Source organism: Theileria equi (genome assembly GCF_000342415.1).
Source record: "Theileria equi strain WA chromosome 2 map unlocalized gcontig_1105316255037, whole genome shotgun sequence".
In the NCBI taxonomy this organism is placed as follows: Eukaryota; Apicomplexa; class Aconoidasida; order Piroplasmida; family Theileriidae; genus Theileria; species Theileria equi.
The window spans coordinates 848,562-869,596 of record NW_004668230.1 but is presented as its reverse complement, the minus strand read 5'-3'; the positions used below and the strand labels follow the sequence as shown (position 1 = coordinate 869,596).

The 21,035-nt window shown below is 39.5% G+C and overlaps 4 protein-coding genes across 4 annotated transcripts; 3 read left to right on the top strand and 1 right to left on the bottom strand.

The window, feature by feature from the left end:
• Window positions 1–1,391: 1,391 nt before the first annotated feature.
• On the bottom strand, window positions 1,392–10,787 carry BEWA_038740 (hypothetical protein; the record flags this gene model as incomplete). The annotated part of the gene is made up of 1 exon (XM_004833231.1): window positions 1,392–10,787. One exon carries the CDS (start codon window positions 10,785–10,787, stop codon window positions 1,392–1,394), a length of 9,396 nt encoding a protein of 3,131 aa, XP_004833288.1.
• Window positions 10,788–14,050: 3,263 nt separating this feature from the next.
• On the top strand, window positions 14,051–16,255 carry BEWA_038730 (hypothetical protein; the record flags this gene model as incomplete). Its single annotated transcript, XM_004833230.1, has 1 exon — window positions 14,051–16,255. One exon carries the CDS (start codon window positions 14,051–14,053, stop codon window positions 16,253–16,255), a length of 2,205 nt encoding a protein of 734 aa, XP_004833287.1.
• A 205-nt stretch (window positions 16,256–16,460) lies between these two features.
• BEWA_038720 (conserved hypothetical protein) lies at window positions 16,461–17,252 on the top strand (the record flags this gene model as incomplete). Its single annotated transcript, XM_004833229.1, has 3 exons — window positions 16,461–16,682; window positions 16,785–16,946; window positions 17,058–17,252. The coding sequence occupies 3 exons, from the start codon at window positions 16,461–16,463 to the stop codon at window positions 17,250–17,252; spliced, it is 579 nt and encodes a 192-aa protein (XP_004833286.1).
• Window positions 17,253–17,699: 447 nt separating this feature from the next.
• On the top strand, window positions 17,700–20,975 carry BEWA_038710 (hypothetical protein; the record flags this gene model as incomplete). Its single annotated transcript, XM_004833228.1, has 1 exon — window positions 17,700–20,975. The coding sequence occupies one exon, from the start codon at window positions 17,700–17,702 to the stop codon at window positions 20,973–20,975; it is 3,276 nt and encodes a 1,091-aa protein (XP_004833285.1).
• Between the last annotated feature and the right edge of the window lie 60 nt (window positions 20,976–21,035).

The following is a 21,035-nucleotide window of genomic DNA, read 5'->3' as shown; positions in this document are numbered from 1 at the left end:
ACTCCCACCTCCATCATGGGCTCTAAAAATAATCGCCACAAATTATCTGCAATCAATGTGCAATTATTCTCTACATTTCTCAAAAAGGGAAGTTGTGAAAACATCTTTGGAAAAGAATAAACTGTTTCCAAGGGTAAAAAGTTTGTCTAAGAGCCTGTGCATGTTTTAATTCATGAATGGCTACATGCATGCATTTGGCAAATATTTGACCAGAAATGGCACGAAAAACTCTGCAGTCACTAGGGAAAACTTGCAAAATTTCAAAAGGCATTCTATGGGTATCAAATGTCTCATTAGTCACTCTTGAACACCTTATAGCATGTATGATTTCATACCTCTCATTCAATTGACCCTGGAAAGGAATTCTGAAAACTGGTATTTAGAAAATGGGTTAAACTTTAGAAACAACTCTTTGAAAAGGCCTTAATTTAAACATTTGTGGACCTTTATAAAATGTCTAGTGTAAACATTGATATCGGAAATTTGCGCTTACTCGGTCCAGGTGTTTGTTTTCTATTTTTGTTCAAAAAGGTATTAGCATAACATACTTTATCACATTCTTCACCCTTGTACAAGGGTGAATTGTGGCTTATATGATTTGTTTTGTGGTTGCTGTTAGACTCTTCTTTATCCATCTCATTTCGTTACTTTGAAAGTGTATCCCCGTGATGGTACTACAACCACCCATTAAACTTAAAACAGTTTTCTTCAAGTTTATGTTTATAAATATACCATCAGTGATATTCTCGGGAATAATGGGCAAACTTGGAAAACTCTTCAGAGGTCTATCGACTTCCCTTTTCGCACTAGTATCAAGGGGTTGGTTAATTCCTTGGCGGTTCTGTAGCTTTTGTCAACCTATTATTTAATACTTGTGATGCCCTCGCAAGGCAAACTAGAGCATTACGTACCACCTTCGATTGTATAGCTCATGACAGAATGAGCCAGAAGACCTTGTAGTGATGAGAAGGAAAACTCCTGGAAAACCTCTTTCATGCAAATTTGTCTGAGTTACTCCATAAATCGCTAGAATATCTGCTTCTAGAAGGCCTAAGACCCCCAAGGGTACATAAACCCAGGGCAGTTTAATTAGGTAATTATAAGATCAGTTACTGCTAATAAGTTATAATAGTTGATCTGAGCTTCTCACAAACGTATTTTATGAAAACATTCAAGATTGCATTTTATATTCATGGAGTCGGGATCCCCTCATGCAATTGAACAAAGGCTGACTCCATGAATATAAAATGCAATCTTGTAACTAAATGGATATGTTTACAATGTAGAATGTTTCAAACTAGTTTATAAGTTGGCACAACCAACATACTCAATGAGTTGACAAATATTAATCTGCATTACTTTTGCATGTTTTCTGAAACGTTCCATTAAAATTACTTGAAAGAAGAGAACCGATTCTTCTTTTGACAAAGAATCTTGAATTGATCTAACACCCAGTGAGGTACATGACTTAGTAGCCACTGGTTTAAATAAAGCACATTTATTTCTTCTGAGGTATAAGAAGTCTTTCTATCGAAGACATCTGAATTTTCAGACGTATCCACAAGTCTATCCTTTAGCAACTGTAAACGTGAGTTGTTGCTCATAGAGGCTAGCCTGGTTTTAAATGTGTCCCAGTTGACTTCATTCCATCCATCATCGCTCTTTTCAAAATAGCTCATGGATACATTATATCTATTTTTAATTAACAGGTTCATTATTGAAGTGTAACCCTCCCTTGAATAAACTTCACATGACAAGCATCTATCACAATCACCACCTTGCCAAATGAACATCTTTGCTCCATCTATAACCCTTTTAACATTAGCATTCATAGGTGTTTGATACTCGAATCTAGTGACAGTTTTGTCACTATAGTTGTAAATTCTGATAGCATTACCTACACTATTTATGTCAAGAGTAGTGTCTACCAATTCACCACTGAAAACGTCTTTTGGAAGAGGACACAGCGCATAATGGTCATGATGAAAATTATAAGGATTACTGCTAAACCACTGATCATTTGCATATTCAAAGGAAACACAAGTTGTATCACCAGGGCTAGTGGGTGTACGGAGGTAAGATAAGTGCTTATGTCCATCACTTGCAAAGTGTGCAAAACTACATTCATTATTTCCAGCCTCCCATATTTTTTTATTATCATGATATACACCTGTAACTTTAAACCTAGGAATTACTGTGATGGTTAATACTCCGGCATCAAAATATTCCACTAGAGTGCCAACATCCCTAGAGATTCCAGAAAAGTCAATTCTGATCTCTGTGGATCTGTATCTTACAAGTTTCTTCAGCTTTTCAGTATATCGTCTAAAATCCAGTGATATCCAGATATTACCTTTCTTCTCAAAGCAGTGAGGAGTAATGATACCAGAGGAAAGAATGTCGAGACGACATAGAGAGGATACATCCGTTGAGTAGGTCCAAGCATTGATACATTTTCCAGATGAGCTCTTCCATAACACGCTTTTACCATCCACAACTTCCAAAATGGACCTGTCATCCTTTGGTTTGAAGGTCTTGTATATGACATCATTATAGGTATACTCATAGAAAGTAACATCTTCAGTAGGCTTTGTCGATATATCTAGAGTTATAGGATTATCAAAAGTGGTATCCGTATGTGTTACAAGAGAATATCTATACATTGTAGTCAACAGCTCATCATACTTGGTCTTTCTAATGAGGTACCATTCCTTGTCCTTCTTCACCAGGTACTTGTACCGTACCTCAGTATCAGTGTTGATGGAGAGGCTAATGAGTGAATCATATCCATCCTTTGAAGATATAACGGCAGTAACACATTTTTGGTCAGAAGCTCCCATCCAAACTATGCCATCAGAGTCTACTATCCTACCAATTCCAGCAATAAACTTGGGTGAATATGTGACGCTCTTGACCTCCTCGGATATAGTCTCAGTAGCAGTAATCTTATCCCTGTCCACAGCTCCAGAAATATCCAGTGTGTAGACATTAGGGCCCGATTCATTATCCTCTAGAATAGACTTTGCATTCACATCTATATCCTGTATACCAAGCTTGTTCCTAAATTCAGCCTCTTTAAGAACATACCACTTACTGTCCACCTTTGTAAAGTAGCGATGTTCAAAAGAACCTCCCATCTTGAGGAATAGTCTAATGAATATGGCACCACCCTTGGTGATATGCTCAGCTGAAATGCAGTATTCGTCATGGTACTTCCTATACCATATAGTAGACTCCCCAAATACAACTGCAGTAACATATCTGCCAAGATGTGGAGTGTATCTTAGTATGGTAACATCTCCCATCACATCTTTATGTCCAGTAACAATATCAACGTCTGGCCTTGTTAGATCAAGTTGCATATCTTGTACTCTTTCAGAGTCATTAACAGGAACTAGATACTGATCATAGACATCCTCATCAATGGGTGACCAACTGTTTGAAGACTTTAGGAAGCAGATATTCTCAACCTGGTAGGAATGGCTGATGATGGACATGAGTGTATAGTCACCAATTATCGACATCTGGAACTCTGTAGCATATTGGTTATGTCCAGCTTCCCAAACTTCTGTAGAACCATCAACAACGGTAGTTAGTACATAACCAGGTCGTGGTCTTCCATACAGTATCTCATAGCCGTTCTGAGTATACCTGAAGCTCTCAAAGAAGTTAGTGTCAAGGTTACCAAGATCAAGTTTAATTCTAGGAGTCTTGACATAGTTCCTCAGCCACTCATGGAAGGTCCCGTGATTAGTGGAAGACCAGTTGCCAGTCTTTTTGCAAAAGTACACTGGAGTTATGACATCCGAGGAGAGTACGTCCAGACGACAGTGTAGTTCCTCCTTGCCATAAATGGCTACAGTAAGACACTTGTCCTTGTTACTCTTCCAAATGCTCTTGCTATTGTCCAATAAGCCATTAAAGTAGTCATTAGTCTTGGCAGAGTAGAGGTGTCTGACGCCATTCAAGGAGTCTTCATGGACATAAATCCTATCATGGTCAACATTGGCTGTGTCAAGGGTAACTGCATTCTTGTACTGAGGCTTATTAACTATGGCAACAGTAGTAGTCACATTGTTAGCCTGCTTCTTCTCAGTGAGTCTCTTGTCATAACCACGTTCATCAATGTGTCTCCACTGATCAGTTTTCTCAAAGTGTTTGAAACCACAGTAGTCCTCATTCCTCACAAAGAGACTTAGTAGTGGAACTTTGCTCTTATTAGTACCCGGTACAGAGAGAATGAATATACATTGCTCCTTATCCTCTGCCTGCCATATGGTAGTCTCAATATCCTTTACCTCCTGAACATGGTAGCCAGGTAATGGTGAGAAAGCTCTGTGTACTATACCATTGAAGACGTTGTCACAGAAGTACACATTCTGAGGAGTCTTGTCACTTAGGTTGAATACAATAGAAGTAGTAGTCTTATGGTCATTCTTTGGTCCGAGTAACTGGTGAGAGAATGTCCACTTGTCCCTCATCTCATAGACCATGAACTTTGATCCATCCATATAGTCCACAAAGACTGTTATAAATGGGTTCTTTCCAGACTTGTCATGGAACATGAGATACCTACATTCCTCATTCTCAGACGACTGCCAAATGAGGTCCTTACCAGAGACCACCTTGTCAAAATAGTATCCGTAGATAGTAATGAAGACTGTGGTAGTAACACCATTTATGTCCATCTTAAACACTCTGTACTTCTCTGGGTCATGTTTTCCAGTTAGGTCAAGTGTCAGTCTAAAGGATGGGATTGGTAGTGTCTTGGTAATGTCAGTAGAAATGGCTTCATGGTTTACCATATTCCAAACATTGTTCTTCAGATGGTAGGATAGAACGGCAGGAATGTTAAATGATGACTGAACAAGAATGTAGAGATGAGTGTCCCTGGAGAGGAGTACCATGTTGGCATAGTAGTCATCTGAAGACGGAGTCCATATGGTAATGCTACCCTGAACTACCTTCTTTATGGCACCGTTCTTGGGAGTACAAACAGCATACTTGTGATCTCCATATGTCATGAAACCAGAGTTAAATCTAGAGTCTAGGTGGTATCTAGTCAAGTCAAAAGTGTATTCATAGTACCCATCAGTTGTGGTAGTCAAGGCAAACTTGAGTGGTTCTGTCAACTTTAGGACCATCAAGTTAAGTCTATCATTGAATACATCCTGACTGAGACATATCCACTTGTCAGTATCAAATGCAAGGTGTACAATGTTACTTCCATCCTTGCCAACAGTGCGGATCTTGAGAAGCTTGGGTCCATTGTCCAGATAGAGACGACCATAGACACAGACCTCATCCTCTTCAGGTTCCCATACGGTAAGCTTACCACTGGATATCCTGTCTATAATATCCTTGTCTGATGTGTAAAAGGTAGTGTAAGATACTCCATTGAAGGTTCCATTTTCAGTTTTGACTCTGGAGTCCAGTGCCTTTGAGACATCCAGTGAGATTGTGCTGAGTGTATCTGGTACCTCAAGTGGAACATAGAATGGAGTTTGGTCAACTTGTCTGTACCCTAGTTTCTCAAATAGTTCGTTGTACTTCTTCTGTGGCACCTTTGCAAGTTCCTTGTCAAGTCTACCAAAGTGGAGAGTCTCATTCTCAGTGACTATCTGGACTAATTTTATGGACTCATCAGTGGAGAATGTACTGACGTAGAGACACTTGGAGTTACCACTGGTCCATAATGCCTTCCCAAGTACTACTCTGCCAATGGTATGTTTATGTAGTGGTAGGTAGACTGCAGAAGAGAGAGTATCCAGCTGGAACCTGTCAATCTCAAAGTCCACTTCAGCTGGAGTCATGAGATCAAGAGTGTCTATGGTAGAAAGAATGAATTCAAAGTCTTCATCAGATTCACCATCTCCAGAGTCTAGTCTCGATATGGCATCATTGTACTCCTCGGCTGTAATGCTACTTAGTCTACCATCCTCCATCTCAAAGTGCATATACTTTTCGCAGCCATCCATAATACACAGTTGAGCGAGTTCTATGGATATTCCTCTGTATGTAATAACGGCAAAGTTACATTGGACACTAGCCTTGAGAGTCTGCCATAGAGAGTCATTGCCGAAGACCACTCTGGTAACACGGCTGTTCTCTGGTGGGCTATATTTAATGCTGGTAAGTACTCTCAACTTTGTAGTCTCCATGGTATACTTGCTAGTATCTACCTTGGCAACATCTAGACTGAGCACTTCCCTGGTATCTCTGTCAATGGACTCAGACAACCTAGATTTAATGGTATCAATAAGGTCCTCCAGTATAGCTTTGTAGTCCAGACTATTAATGACCGTCCATTCACCATTGTTGTAGAAGTAGTAATGTTCCAGTTTGCCATCAGATAATCTCACAAACATGTTCAGTAGGATAGGAATACCATCCAGAAAACTGGTAAGAGTATATAAACACTTTTCACCTTTATCACCCTTCCAAAGAACCAGAGCTCCATCAGTAACCATATTAGCTGTATAACCAGCATTAACAGTGTGGGAGTGAGTTACAACACCATCATGACGGAAGCTTACAAATTTGCATCCATCAGTTCCTCCACGGGATATATCCAATGAGAAGATGAACTTGGAGTGTTGGTAGGACTTTAATGCTTCAACATCAGCAAGAAGACAATCTCGTTTTGTGTCTTCTATACACTTGTATGCATCGAAAGTGCTTGTGCCAAAAGATTTTGTGCTTAAAATTCCAATTACATGCAGTATTGAGGGTTCATTATCCTTCAGAAATGTAGATAAACCTTTAAATTGGTCTCCCAGACGACTATGGGAAAACTTAATATTATCTAAAATAATTTTCTTTAAGTTAAAACTCGGTCCAGGAATGTATACCAAAGCAGGAATATTGTTTATAAAGGCCTTTATAATCTTGTATCTCTCGTGAAGAGATATATCTTTAATATCCAGTATACAATCTTTACCCATAGTTCTAACATGTGCAACCTTTTTAAGTCTTTCCTGTCTCATATCTGATATCTCTTTACCCTCAGCTGATGTATCTTTCTTATTAATTAGTTCACTCCACCTGTCTTTATAGACATAATCGTAGCAACTTGACCATTTACCTTTTTCATCCCTATTGTAAAATGTATATTCAAGTTTATATCCATCCAATGTTACAAAATATGCCAACACAGGTTTATCATCAAAATAACTTACTGCCAAGTAAAGACATCTTGCATCAGCTCTTCCATCATTTCCGGTTCCACTCCAAACGTCCTTATTTCCCTCCATTACCTTCTTCACTGTAACTTCTGGATATGGATAGTATGAATGGGTCAGAAGCCCATCTATTGTGTAGCTATAAACCTTGCACTTATCGTTACTAGTAGTATTATTGATGTTAATTGTGTAATCCCCGGATTCTGGTTTATCCTTACGAAGTCCATTAAGTTTCCTAATGTAGTCTGCTTGGATTCCCTCCCACTTATCTTCCTTGTTTGCAAAGTATAAATCTATATCCTTGTCTGACCCTTTTATGAGGTATGCAAATGCCGGTATACTGTAGACATAGTGGATCATTAGGTACTTACACTCCTCATTTCCAGCACCTTCCCAGATTGTAAGAGTCCCATAGACTACCTTCTTAATGCTACCCTTGTCAGGAATAAAGACTGTAGTAGGATAACCATCCAGTGTACAGTTTGTTATTGTATAAGCATTGGACTCCTCATAATGGACAATGTCAAGAATGGAAGGATCTTGTGGTCCATCACAGTCTGTAAATTTCTTGGACTCTACCAGTTTATCCAGAGAGGCTTGTGACTCCATCAGTTCTTGTCTGAGCTTACCAATGTCTGTCTTTCTACCAGGTGCAGTAGCCTTTATTTCAGAGAGTAGTCTATCGTGAACGTCCTTGTTAATAGACTCCCAATTACTACCACTCTTGACAAGGTAGCTGTGTTTGAATGCTCCATTAGTGTCTTTAGAGAGCACGTGTAACAAGGTAGGATTGTCAGATGGGTAGAGTCTCACCAGGATTGCTCTCTCATTGTCTCCCTTCCATACTACAGCTTGTCCATTAGAAACACTAGTGGCATACCTTCCAGCCTTTGGAACATAGAAACGAGTGTTAACCTTATTGAAGGGTGTCTCAAAGATTCTGCAATTGGGACTATCCTGGTTGGTAGAGATGTCAAGGGAGAATGAATATGATGAGGGTACAGCAACTCTAAGCTTAGCAAATTCCTCACTATAGTTGTCAATGGATTTCCATCCATCATCGGTCTTTAGTATGTACAACGAGGATCCTCCAGAAATGTAGACTAGCACTGGTTTCTTATCCTTGATGTGGACGGTACAGTAGTTACATCTTCCAGTGTCATCAGACCATAGAGTCTCTTGTCCAAGCACTATCCTATTTGGTTGTTCCTTCACCGCAACTATGAGTCGAGTTGGGACATCATCCAGTGCATAGTCAAATGATCTATAGCTTTGTGGATCAGGTCGACCAATGTCGAGGACTATCTCCTTTACCGGAGCTCTCTTGGGTGATTGAGTAGACTTTTGATCAGGTTGAGAAACTGGAGTGACCTCTTCCTTGATATTTTTTGGTCTATAAGCATCACTTTTCAGAGAGTCACGTTTGGTATTAAAATCATCCTTAGTTATACTCTTCCATCCCTTGCCATAGTTTTCAAAGTACTTCATGGAGCTTTTATCCTTGGCGTTCTTGACTGTCATACGGAACAAGTGTTCTTGTCCACCCTTGAGATATGATGTCACAAAGGTGCATCTCTCTCCTTTTTCAGCAGTCCATATGGATACTCCATTAAGTGCAATAGAGGATGCATAATGACCACTATTGGGAGAGTAGAAGCGAGTGTTTATTCCATATAGTGGAGCTTGGAATATTCTGCATTCAGTAGTATCAGAAGTTGAGGAAATGTCAAGAGCAAATTGAGATGAGGATGTAGGCGCTGTCCTTATCTTCTTGAATTCGTAATCAAAGTCTTCAGTTTCTGTCCATTTACCATCTTCATCCTTGTACAGACCACCGTAAGTCTCTCCCTGAATGAATCTGACAATGTAAAGTAACGCCGGTTTATCATCCTTGAGATACAGCATTATAATTATACACTTGCCATTCTCAGTGCTCCAGAGGTAAGCCCCGCCATTCACAAGTCTATTTATTGTAACGTTGTCCTTTGGAATAAACATCTTTACGGGGACATTATCAACGGTGTAGTCGAATAATTGGCCTTTGTTGGCATCAAATTTGGCAATGTCCACCGTTCTACTAGCTATGAGAATCTTGTGTTGTCTAATCCTATTCTCAATGACCTTCTTTAGCTCCTCAAATTTTGACTGGTGATCCTTCTCCTTATAGTTCTTCCACTTCTTACCATCATGGTATCTATAGACTGTTCCCTGCTTGTTCTTATTATCCCTGGTGACAAGTACTGCAAGAGTAGGTTGGTCTCCATCCATATACAGGACAGCAGAGAGACACATCACATCCTTTTTCCCTGGCCATATTGTGTCAGATCCATAGGTAAGTTTAGAGGCACCATTTCCAGCTGTGCATTTTAGGACTGGGACTGTATCTTCCATGTCACTAACGACGGTAAACTTGGCGGTGTCAATAAAGCTCTTGACTTTAGTATTCTCAGATGCAGTAGCTACAGAGGTTTCTGGATTCTTGGCTTCATAAAGTACCCTTTCATAATAGTCACCATTTACACCTTCCCATTCGTCGTTGCTAAAGACACGGAAACAGTCATGGAGGGTCTCTTCTATACTGTTATGGGTAAAGGATATGCCAATGATACCAGACTTTCCAAAGTAAAAAGTGGCTGATGAACAGGATTGATTTCCATCAGCTTGCCATACGACTTTGCCATCGTAAACAAGTTTGGGTACCTTTACACCCTTTTTGGCAATGCAGTTTAATACTGGTATTCCCTCGTATTTTTCCACCTGTATGTCAAATAGAGTAGAGTCTGCCTTTGTTCTATAAGCAGATGCATTAGCATTACCAGGTAGTTTTACCTCCTCAAATGTCCTTTCAAGGGCACCTTTATCAACAAATGTCCATCTATCCTTTACAAGCTTACAGTATTCCTTTGTAGTGCTTTCTGTGACTCTCTTGTATGTCAAGTTTGCGGCTAGTGGTCCACCAGATCCAAGGTATACCGTCGCCTTTACAAGGGTGTCCTTGTTACTCATACTGTCTATACCCTTCCAAACAAGCTTATTATCATGCAGGAGTAGAGGTAAATGAGCGTCTTTCTTGACTGTATAGGTAACCACTGAAAGAGTTCCCTCAGTAGACTTTTCTACAGTGACCAAGGTCATGTCCATCTTGTACTCCAAAGGTTCTTTAGGCTCCACAGTACTAGTTACCTCAAGGGTAGTCTTGATAGTTTCTTGTCTATTATCATGATACGCCTTGACATGTTTAAAATCTTCTTCCAGGTCCTCGCCAACATCCTCAATGTCTGGACGAATACTAGGCTTGGAGTTTACGGTTACTTTAGTAGTACCCCTTCCAACTGCAGTTTGTGTAACAGTAGGTTTTGCTCCTGGGAAAGTACCTCTTGTTGTTGTATCCCTGAGTCCTCTAGACTTAGGAGGTGGAGTCCTTTGAGCATTAGGACCGTGTCTATTGGCATGTGAACCACCAGATGGAGATGATAGAGGTGATTGTCTCGGTTCAGTCTCCTTAGGTCCACTTTTAACATCTGCTTCTTTACCGCTAAGACCAGGAGGATCTACACCACTGCATAATCTGCAGGTGAGTAAAAGAATGACTATGATGATCTTCATTCTTCTGAACTGCACATTAAATCTATAAGTGTTGAGGACTATTCTCATAGAGAATTAGAGGTGAATACTTGTTCTCTTATTCCTCTTCTTTAAATCAAAATCCTAAAATGGAAAGTCATTCCTTCTTTGAGGAATACTGTCTTTCTTATAAATGTAATAGGTCTCATTCCATCTTTAAAATTACAATGGATGTGAAACTATTGCCTATAGTCTCAACTACCCCTGTGAATCTCCAGGCAGTGCAATATGAATAGTCAGAGGGGTGGTAAATCTACGCTTCATAATTAAGCTATCATTTCTCCTATGTCTATATCCATTTCACACTTCTATGGCTAGTAGATAAAGTATGTCTGGCACGTATATTTAGGTGTATATACCTAACTGGAAGAAGACTTTAGGATTGTTACGAAAGGAAGAGAGGATATGGGGAAGAGAGCCTTTAATATTGCTAAATTCCGGCTTATTAATGCATTAACTCTCGTAATATGATGAACATTATAGTGTGATTCATACCGGGTTCTTTATGGCATATACTCCGAGCATGTTAGGGTAGTATACGGATGCTTCAATCCACCAAGGATATACTGAGAAGGCCCATATTATGTATTTATAGTTTAGTTATTAAGCGCATTACTATACATACATCCTATTTAAACTGTAGAGTAAGCGTACTGGATAAGGTGTCCAGTGCAGTAAATGAAATGATAACCTTTTCCAGGGAAGATTCCAGATGTGTAGTCCCTCCAGAATGTGCCCAAACCTTTTTCCGTGTCTTTTAAGCACTGTAACTAAAGTCTATTGCTGCGGATATTTAAAACGTGAAGTTCCTTGCCTTGTGAATTCCTTGTCCATTCTCAACTGCGTTCATCCTTTAAACAGAAATTCTAGGGGTATCAATCAGCACCTGTACAGTCTAACACTTGCATAAGTATAACCCATCACTAAAAGTTTCATGTGTACTAGAAAACCGGTATTCTCTCCCTAGTGAGGTCTCCTCTATTCTCTAACCACGACAAGTTAGTGAACGATTGACAATGTATTCTCTATAAGAATCTAGATATTCATAAAAGTACAATTTAACCTTGTACCGTGATAATGCAGGGTGAGGAATCGTGAATGTAATGTGCTTAATGTGGGAGAAGTAATGGGCATGCCCAGCGATCTCCCACAAAACTTGCCAAAACGCTCGACTGTGTGAATTATTGAAGGTTTATCACAATTCTAAATTATCCTCTACGACAATAGCATACACATTAAGCTCCATTGGTTATGACAAGTTGCGCTCTCCGTACGTTATCCTTCCTACATACTTTGCGATGGAAACCCAAAGAATCGTAGCTGTAATAACGTTAAAATTCATGGTAAAGGTGTTTCTGTAATAATACAGCGAATGATCGTTACATTACACACTTGTGACGGAAGGGTGAAAATTCCGAGAACGTTAACCTCCATCAGTTGTATCATCCTTATTATGTCTACGTTATATAATACGATGCTTGAGCTAATAGAGAAGCGTTTCAGTTGTTATAGATCCATCCAGCGGTGATCCGTGGCCATACACATGTGTAATTAGTTTCACTCATCCTGCATCCATTCCGGGGTAATATTAATGGATCCTGATAGTTTATCATACATGGGTACTTGGACTAGTGCAAGAGTGAAGGCTATTTATTGTGGAAGTCATGCAGGGAATATCACTCTCTCGGCATGCATAAACTCGGAGAAGCTGGAGTCGGGAGGATCCTCTTCCTTTTTCAGCCTAAGATACTGTCCATCAGTACCTCCATAATATATAGGTCCGCTAGGAACATTCTGTTTATGTTCACAACACCAGATGGAAGACCTTGTAGAGGTGAAAGTGGAGTGTTAACATCACCAGAACATCCTCCAGTGTTTATTCCTCGTTATCTTCTTCGTCAGAGTCGTAACTCTCCATCATAAACTTTCCTTATTCCCACAGCTTTGCCTATTCCTATCACTCTTTCATCATCTTAACAAATTCTCCATGGACATTCCCTAGACAGCCATTAAGGACTGACCCTAATCTCGTGGATTCCTGAGCATACTCTGTTCCAGCCATGAGCATCAAATATTTATGCCATGAAAGACTCAAACTGCTCACTGAAACAATTTGCGGGACGTTCTCCTACTTTATGGAATGGCTGACAGAGCATGGATATGATGGCCACAAATAGGGCTACAAGACGCTCATTTGCCTTGTACAGTATCCATCTCACATCAAGCCGCCCAAAAGTCTTCCATTTCCAAAAATAGCAAAGAACAAAAAGTGGCGATTCTCCATGGGGTTAGTCGAGGGATAAAATTCTAGTAATTTGCGCCAGTCTTCTCTTCCTGTTCCATTTTTGTGTACATTTTGGGCGTAGGTATCGTAAAAAATCTACACATTGTGCCAAGTCCAAACAATGGCACTGTGCTACATACGCTCATTCGGATAAGCTAAAATGACCTCTAACTTTAGTAGTTTATACCATTTACTCTTTAATGTTCGTCTATTGCGCTAAAATAGACGCTAGTATCGGTTATTGGTTTACATACTCACCTCTCCAAGTTTGTTTATAGATGCGGATTCTCATCCATTTTTGCATATATTCATGTGTTTAAATCTATATACATGATGCATGGACGCTGGAATATATGAGATTTGCAGCAATGGGAACTCGAGTTTGGGACGGGTGTAGTCGGTTGTTCTCGAGTCCAAAGCTCCTTGTCTCAAGGCTAAGCTCCAAGTTGTCTAGACTAAAGGAGTTTGACGAGTCTATTCTCTATTCAAATGGCTACTTTTCGTCCAGGAATGAGATCGTCTCGTGCATAATTGCCATGGTCAATGGTGTAGAAGTGCTCAGTAATCTGCCAGTCATGTATCTATACAAGGATGATTTTAATATTCCACCGGGTAAGTATAATATACATGAATGAAATGAGGTATACGAATACAACGAGTATGATGTTCTATTATGGAATTAATTGGATTAAGAGGTTGTATGGACAGCCGACGGAGAGTTGTATAATGTGTTAAGGAGAATGACTATTTTTGGTGACTCTAAGGAGCCTCTACAATAGACCATCTCTACTCCACTATAGACTCTCTCATGGATCTCAGAGTTTTGAAGGAGCATGCTCTCTGAACATGGAGGATGAGTACTGGAGTGTTAACATTAAATGTAGATGGAAAATGTGCTGATCAAAAGGATAGTACATGTACCTGTCCAGGTAATAACAAACCAAATGGCCTAAAGGCCAAAATGGAGGTAAATAAGCCTATTAAGGGTTTCATCAAACTTACCCATAAACTCAAAAGTGGAGGAGCGTTTAAGCTAAAAAAGGAAGTAGATGGAAGTACGATAATAGAAGTAAATGGAACGGGAGGACCAAGAAAACCCATAGATAATGTCATAGATGTATCTTTATACTACTGGGATGGAGCTCCAGATAATCCTATCCTACTTGGAATCACGAAGAAGGATGAACCGCAACCTACATTCTATGGCAGGGCAAGAGGTTACAAAACTTGGAGGAATGGTACAGTACCTAATATGAATGAACAACAAGCCTTAGATAATCAGAACTGTCACAATAATGGTGCTGTCCCATTTAATATACAAGATTCTCGCACAGGTAATTTTCTCAAAGATAATAAAATCACCTGTGTAAAGAATATCAGAAAGATAGAGTCTACATCATCACTTAACCCCCCAGGTAGCGAATACATTGCTACAGGGTATATGATTACTGGTCATGATACTAAGATCTCTAGAGTTACATATAAGGAAAAATATACTACTGATCTTACTCCTCCCACTTATTCGGTTGGTGTAATAAGGCTGTATTCATATCTAGGTGCTATAAATGTACCTTTAATGCTGGAATTTAAGTCATCGAACGATGAAACATCTAGGTGGTTTTATAGCACAGACCTCGACGGAAAACAATGGAAAGAATACGGTAGTGGTAACAATGGTTTTTACGCTGATACAGACAATTCTAAACCTACTATACAACTCTCCGAACAACTCGATAAAGTATTATGTTTTCGGTATAGTAATGTAACCATAAATCTTACCAAGACTCACTCTGAGCATCACGCCACTGGTGGAGATAAAAACAAGTACTGCTGTAATGAGCATAAGAACGAGAGAAAAATCTCTGTTGTTCCTGTACAAGTTTCTTGTAAAAATTTGAGTCACATATCAAGTCATACCACAGCCTACAAACATACCATTAGAGGTGGAAAACTAGCTGGTGTCTTTTACAAGGATGATGGTCAAAGGAAAAACATAAAATTACACGGATCACCATTTCCCATAGATGGCGTAGATAATGTTTATGCCTTTTATTGTCAAGGGGAGGAACCCTCACTCATTTACGTTGAAAGTGAAAACCCCGCAGCAAGAGGTTGGTACAAGAATAGTAATGGTCAATGGATGTGGATCCTTCAGCTCAGTGGGATAAAGCGTACTCACATAGAAACTGGACTTACCTGCGCTCAATGGACAAGGCTGAAAGAAGTACTGAGTCCACTAGGTTGCAGTAGCTTGATAGAATGTTCTTATGGTAGCAATAATCAACAACAAGTTGAAGACGAAAAACAACTCGACAAGGAAGAGAAAGAGGCGGAAAAGGAACGAAATAAGGCTCTAAAAGCATCTCTTACTACTCCTGTACTCGAAAACTCTCCAAGTACTATAAACTCTGATGCTGCTGGTCCACCTGGTGAAAGTGGAGGTGATAAAGATGTTGAAGAAGGTAAAGCTAAAGCTGAAGAAACTATTCCTGCTCAAAGTACTCAATCTGGAACTCTTGTTCAACGTCTTGAAGCCTCAGATGCTGGTAATGTCTCTTCTCCCCAAAATGCTTCTCAACATTATCAAACTGATCAAGGTGAACAAACTTCTGCTGGTAAAAAGGGTGAAGATGGTACTCCTGTTCCTGGTCCAGGTGGAGCTGGAGAAGTTCAGACTAATAACTCTAGAAGTATGGGTACTAGTTTGTCATGGGAATCAATTGGTTCCAGTATTAGGGGGCTAGTTATTGGAGCGGTTGACACAGCTGCCACTCTACTCACACCTGCTAAAAAACATGCTCAACCTCAGGCTGCTCCTGTTCAAGAGCCTGGAACTACTCCTGATACTGATGATGCTAGTGGAGATTCTACTATTACTACTGCTGCTGTTTCTAGTACTGATGCTTCTAGTGGACATACTCAACTTGGAGATGGTTCTGAAGGAGCCGCTAGTCAAGGTGCTGATAAAGGAGAAGCTACTCTTCCTGAAGCTCGTAAAGTCCCTTCTGGAGGTTCTCCTGGCTCTTCTCCAAACTCTTCTAATAATGGTTGGAAAGTAATTTTTGGAGGCTCTGCTTCTGCCACTGTAGTTTCTGGTTCCCTTACTGGATTTGGTTGGTGGATCTACAAACGTTCTAGAGGAGATCCTTGGGTTAGACAGATATGAGACTGTGGAGATACTCTCCAGTAGGGAGACTAGTGAATCTGTACTGAGTAGATGGTTTAATGGACTCCTGGAAGTTGTATGGATCATCTTGTGAATATATTACGAGACTCTAGCTCCTTTAGTCACATACTTTGGAATACTCTTTACTCATGCGTATTATTCATCTACATTCATATATTCACAACCATTACACAAATTTACAGCAATGTTAATCTTTCTTTGTGGGTTTGTAAAACTCCCAATGAATATAAAGATGCTATTTTCATTCATGAGCGACTCTATACCTGTATTTGGTAGCAAAAGAAAAGGGTATCTCGTTATAGGATCGTTTATTTTGTTTTTCTCGCTGTTAATGCTAGGGATCCAGGATAAACAAGACATTTACGTAACCACATTTTACCTGGTAATGTCCTCTCTTGGCATAACAGTAGGTTTTTATACTTTATACATGTTGTAGGGAAGTGTTTGGAATATATTTTTCTCATGTGTTCTGTGCTTATACTCTCCAAATTTTTACATCCATATACAGATGTGCAATGTTGTTGGAGAAGCGCTAATTATAGAATCAGGAAAGCAACAGACCAATGACCAAATTACACAGTCGATTTCTGTATTTTCTGCATTTAGGAAGTTGGCATTTTCCGCAATGGTTTATTTGTCCGCTGTTCTACTTATGACTATCCCAAAGAGGGTAAGTTTATCCTTAATACTTTCATGTCTTTTCTACTCTTAAATCTGAATTAATGTGAAAGTTTTGTCATAATGCTCTAAATAAAATTAGACGAGGCACATGAATATCCAGAAAATATTTCTCTACTCGGCGATAATACCGGCTATTGTACTCTTGAGTAGCCTATTTGTTCAAGAAAGGGATGTGTTGTCATTTCCAAGCGTTAGAAACCAATTATCACGCCTAATCACATTTACTGAGATGCGAGAGATTAGAAGGCCTGCAATATTTTTGTTTCTGACAACGGTGAGTATATTGTGTGATTAGTGCATGCATTAAGTACACGAGAACGTGGCTAAGATCTGAGATGGAGGGTGACTATAGTAGTAAGAGTAAATCTAAAACAGAGGATTATATGGAATGAGAATAGAGTAAACATGATACATATGACTGTAGAGTATTACTATGGAATTCTCAATCTATACTCATTCCTACTGACCATTCTGCTCACACCAGTTGAGACGTTAATGGAGTACCACCATGGGTGAATACTGAGGATACTAAGGAAGAATAAGATAAATAGGATAGTATGGAGACTATGGAAAATGATATATATAGGACACTCTATTATCTTTCTTCTTCCAATGGGGTACACATGAATAGACATTTCTCTTCCTCCTAGTGTTTGGGTTGTAAAACAGGATAGGAGGAGAAATAACTGGCACAAATTTTGCATATGTACAGGATAAATTCTAGGGGTAATAACAAGCGGAGATGAAATTCTTCCCGTTACTATCTACGACCTTATTAGTTAGACTATGTTATTGTGTTTCTCCAGATTCTAAAATAGGTAGTGATAAAGCTACGCAGCATTTTAGGGAAGCCAATTCTACTTCTCAAGTTCAACGGGTAGCTCAACAGATTCTACAAGAGAAACAGAATGTTCCAGACACAAAGGTTGGAGCTCCTAAACCTGTTCCACGACATCACTCCACCAAAGAACTCGCAGTTCCAATTACCCTAGATTTGGCTGATGTGAATACAAACTCGGTTGATGTTCCAGCTACTACTGTGCAAGATGGCATAAGTACAACCTATTACTACCCAAAGGGGAAATTCTACTTTAATAAGATAGTGGATGGAGGCAGAACTGTATGGGAGTCTACTGAAAAGAAGTGTTCTCCAGCATATACTATCTCAAAGGGTAACGTGACATTTCTTGCTCTCTTGCTAAAGAAGTCTGATGATGAGACTGAGTTAATATACTACGAAAGGAAGAATCTAGGGTGGAAGCTTGTCGAGAAGACAAAGAGTGAAAATATAATAGAGGAACTAAAGAGGCAGCCTGAGCAACCAGCTGTAAAAACCATCGACTTGGATCTTTCAGATGTTGATTCTACAGCATTCTCTGTAGAAGAATCTGAGGAGGATAAGGTTCCTATCAAAAAATATGCCGTTAAAACTGATCATTACTTGAATGAGATAAACTATGGAGATTCTGAACTTTGGAAATCCGATTCTCCGGACAAACACTGTACACTTGCTACGGTATACTTTGAGGAAGAGAATCCTATGTTGCTATCCCTAACACTTAACCAAGGATTTGTTTATTTGAAAAAGAATGGTAAATGGGTTGGTGTTTCTAAGGATGACTATGATGTTGCATTGACTGAGATGAAGAGACTGGCTTCCTTACCCAAAGCCAGGACTGTTGAACTTGATGTTAATGATGTAGATGGCAATGTCTTTGTGGTTAAGGAGGAAACTGTTGAAAGAGTACCTCTTAAGACCACACCTGAGGAACTTACATCTCAAGATGAAGAACTAGAACTCAAGGGTACGCATATTGAGCAGGAAGGACGAGTAGATACTGTGAGAGCTGATACACCTTCAAATTCTAGCTCTCTTGATCTTTCCAAGGAGCCTAACGGGGATTTATTCACTTTCAACGAGACGATAGATAGCGATGTAAAGTCTTCTAAATACAAGTTAAATACTAGAAAGGACAAGGTTACGACAATTATCCATGCTGAAAAGGTGGTATGGAAGGCGAAAACTAATGAATCTCTAGAAGAATGTACCCTTTATACCAAAAATGGATATTCTCCCATGGTTGCCGTACTCTCAAAAGGAGACTTTAATGCAGAAAGACATCTTTTAAGGGGCATGGAAGGTTGGCTTACAATTTCTCCTGAAGAGTTTGACAAAAAACTGGAGAAGATGAAAACAGGTCTACCAGAATGTGAGTTCTCTGTTCATTCTGAACCAGTAACCATAGATGTTTCTAGGCCATATCCATCTTTCTGTCAGTCCTTTGCCTATGACTATGATGGAGTTCCAACCAGAATGATTTTTTATGGAGAAAATGTTCCAGTAAATAAGCTTGTTAGTGGTAGAGAAAAAATCTGGGAAAGAGAAATTGGAGAGAAGTGTATACGGTCCATAGTTACTATGAAGGATGATAAGCCAGTACTTGTCTACCTAGAGAAAGATACTCCCTCTGGGATACAGTTTTCCACACTTTTAAGAGATAACGGTAAATGGGAAGTTACTTCAAACTATTACGATGAACTTAAGAAGCTCAGGAACACTCCTGGATCTCCAAATAAATTTACCCTTGACCTTTCTGATACCCAGGATGGCGATAAATGTATAATATTTAATAGAACCTTTCTAAATCTTCCAGCCCGTTTCTATGTTCCAAAGATGGGCAACTACGCCACTGAGGCCAAGGATGGAGGAATAAGTATATGGACTGCTGAAAAGGAAAGGTGTGTATCTGGAGTTGTATATTTCAAGAGTGGAAGACCACAACTTTCCCACATGACTATTAATGATTCCAATGATAGATACTTACAAAAGTACTTTGAAAAGTGTGGCAAGGAATGGAAGGATCTTACGGAGGAGGACTTTTATAAGAAGATAGAGGAGATTAGTGGAAGGCCAGCTAGATCTAAAAATGCTCTTCCAGAAGAAACAACGCAGTCGACACAACTCTCTGATTACATTCTTGACATTTCTAAAGAACCAAATAAGGATCTAGTAGCAATACATAAAGGTATCACACCTGAAGAAATAAAGTGTCGTGTATACCAAACGAGGGACAAGAAAGACAAGAGGGTTACCTCTGTTGTAGATGGAGATATTCCCATCTGGACTGTCAGGGCTGGTGAGGAATTCCGATATTGCTTTGTTGAAGAAAAGGAAAACTACTCACCCATAGTAGCCATTTCCACAGGAAACAAGTGTGATAAATACTATGTTAAGGATAGTGGCAAGTGGGTTGAAATAGATCAACTCAGCTATTATAAAAGGCATAAAAACATGGAGAACGACACTACAGGGGATTCAAATTCTCAGACTGCAGAGGGTAAGGATGCCTTGGACATTTCTAAGCCAGAGAACTCTGGAGTGGAGATTAAAGAGGTAAAGATGAGTGGAATAACTCAAAAGACTTTTACCTCCGAGGATTCTGCAAATATAACTAGTGTTTGTAATAAGGGAGTAGAGCTTTGGAGTACACCGTGTGATAATGATGGACTAAGAACTGCAACTTTATACTCCTCTGGAGACTATGGCCTTTTATTTCTGCAATCTAAATCTGTTGGTGGAGCAACAGACTCCTACTACTTTGAGGGTTGGTCAATATGGACTCCACTCACTGGAGAAGAATTTGATAGAAAGCTGGGTGACATGAAAAGAACCACGGAACATCTCATTGAGAAACTTTGTTCACCTCTGCTAAACATTGAAGATGCTACTGAAGGTGATCTTGTAACATTGAAAGTGGAGGTTAAGCCTGGTAAAGATACACATCAGCTAGAATATGGAGATGAAGTACTATGGGAGGATGAGGACTCTTCTCTATCTTCAGCGATTCTATACTTTGATGGAGATGTTCCGTCACTTGCTGTTATAAATACAAAGAGTACTGGTAAGGAAGGTACAGGCTATAGATACCATGATGGTAAGAAGTGGAAGAAGAGTGACGAGAGTGACTGCAGAAGGCTTTTGAATATGCTAAAGATAAAGTATAATCCGGAGCAATAATCTTCTAACCCTTCTTCTTCACATCCATCTCAGTAGTGACTCATTGATACTCCCTCAATG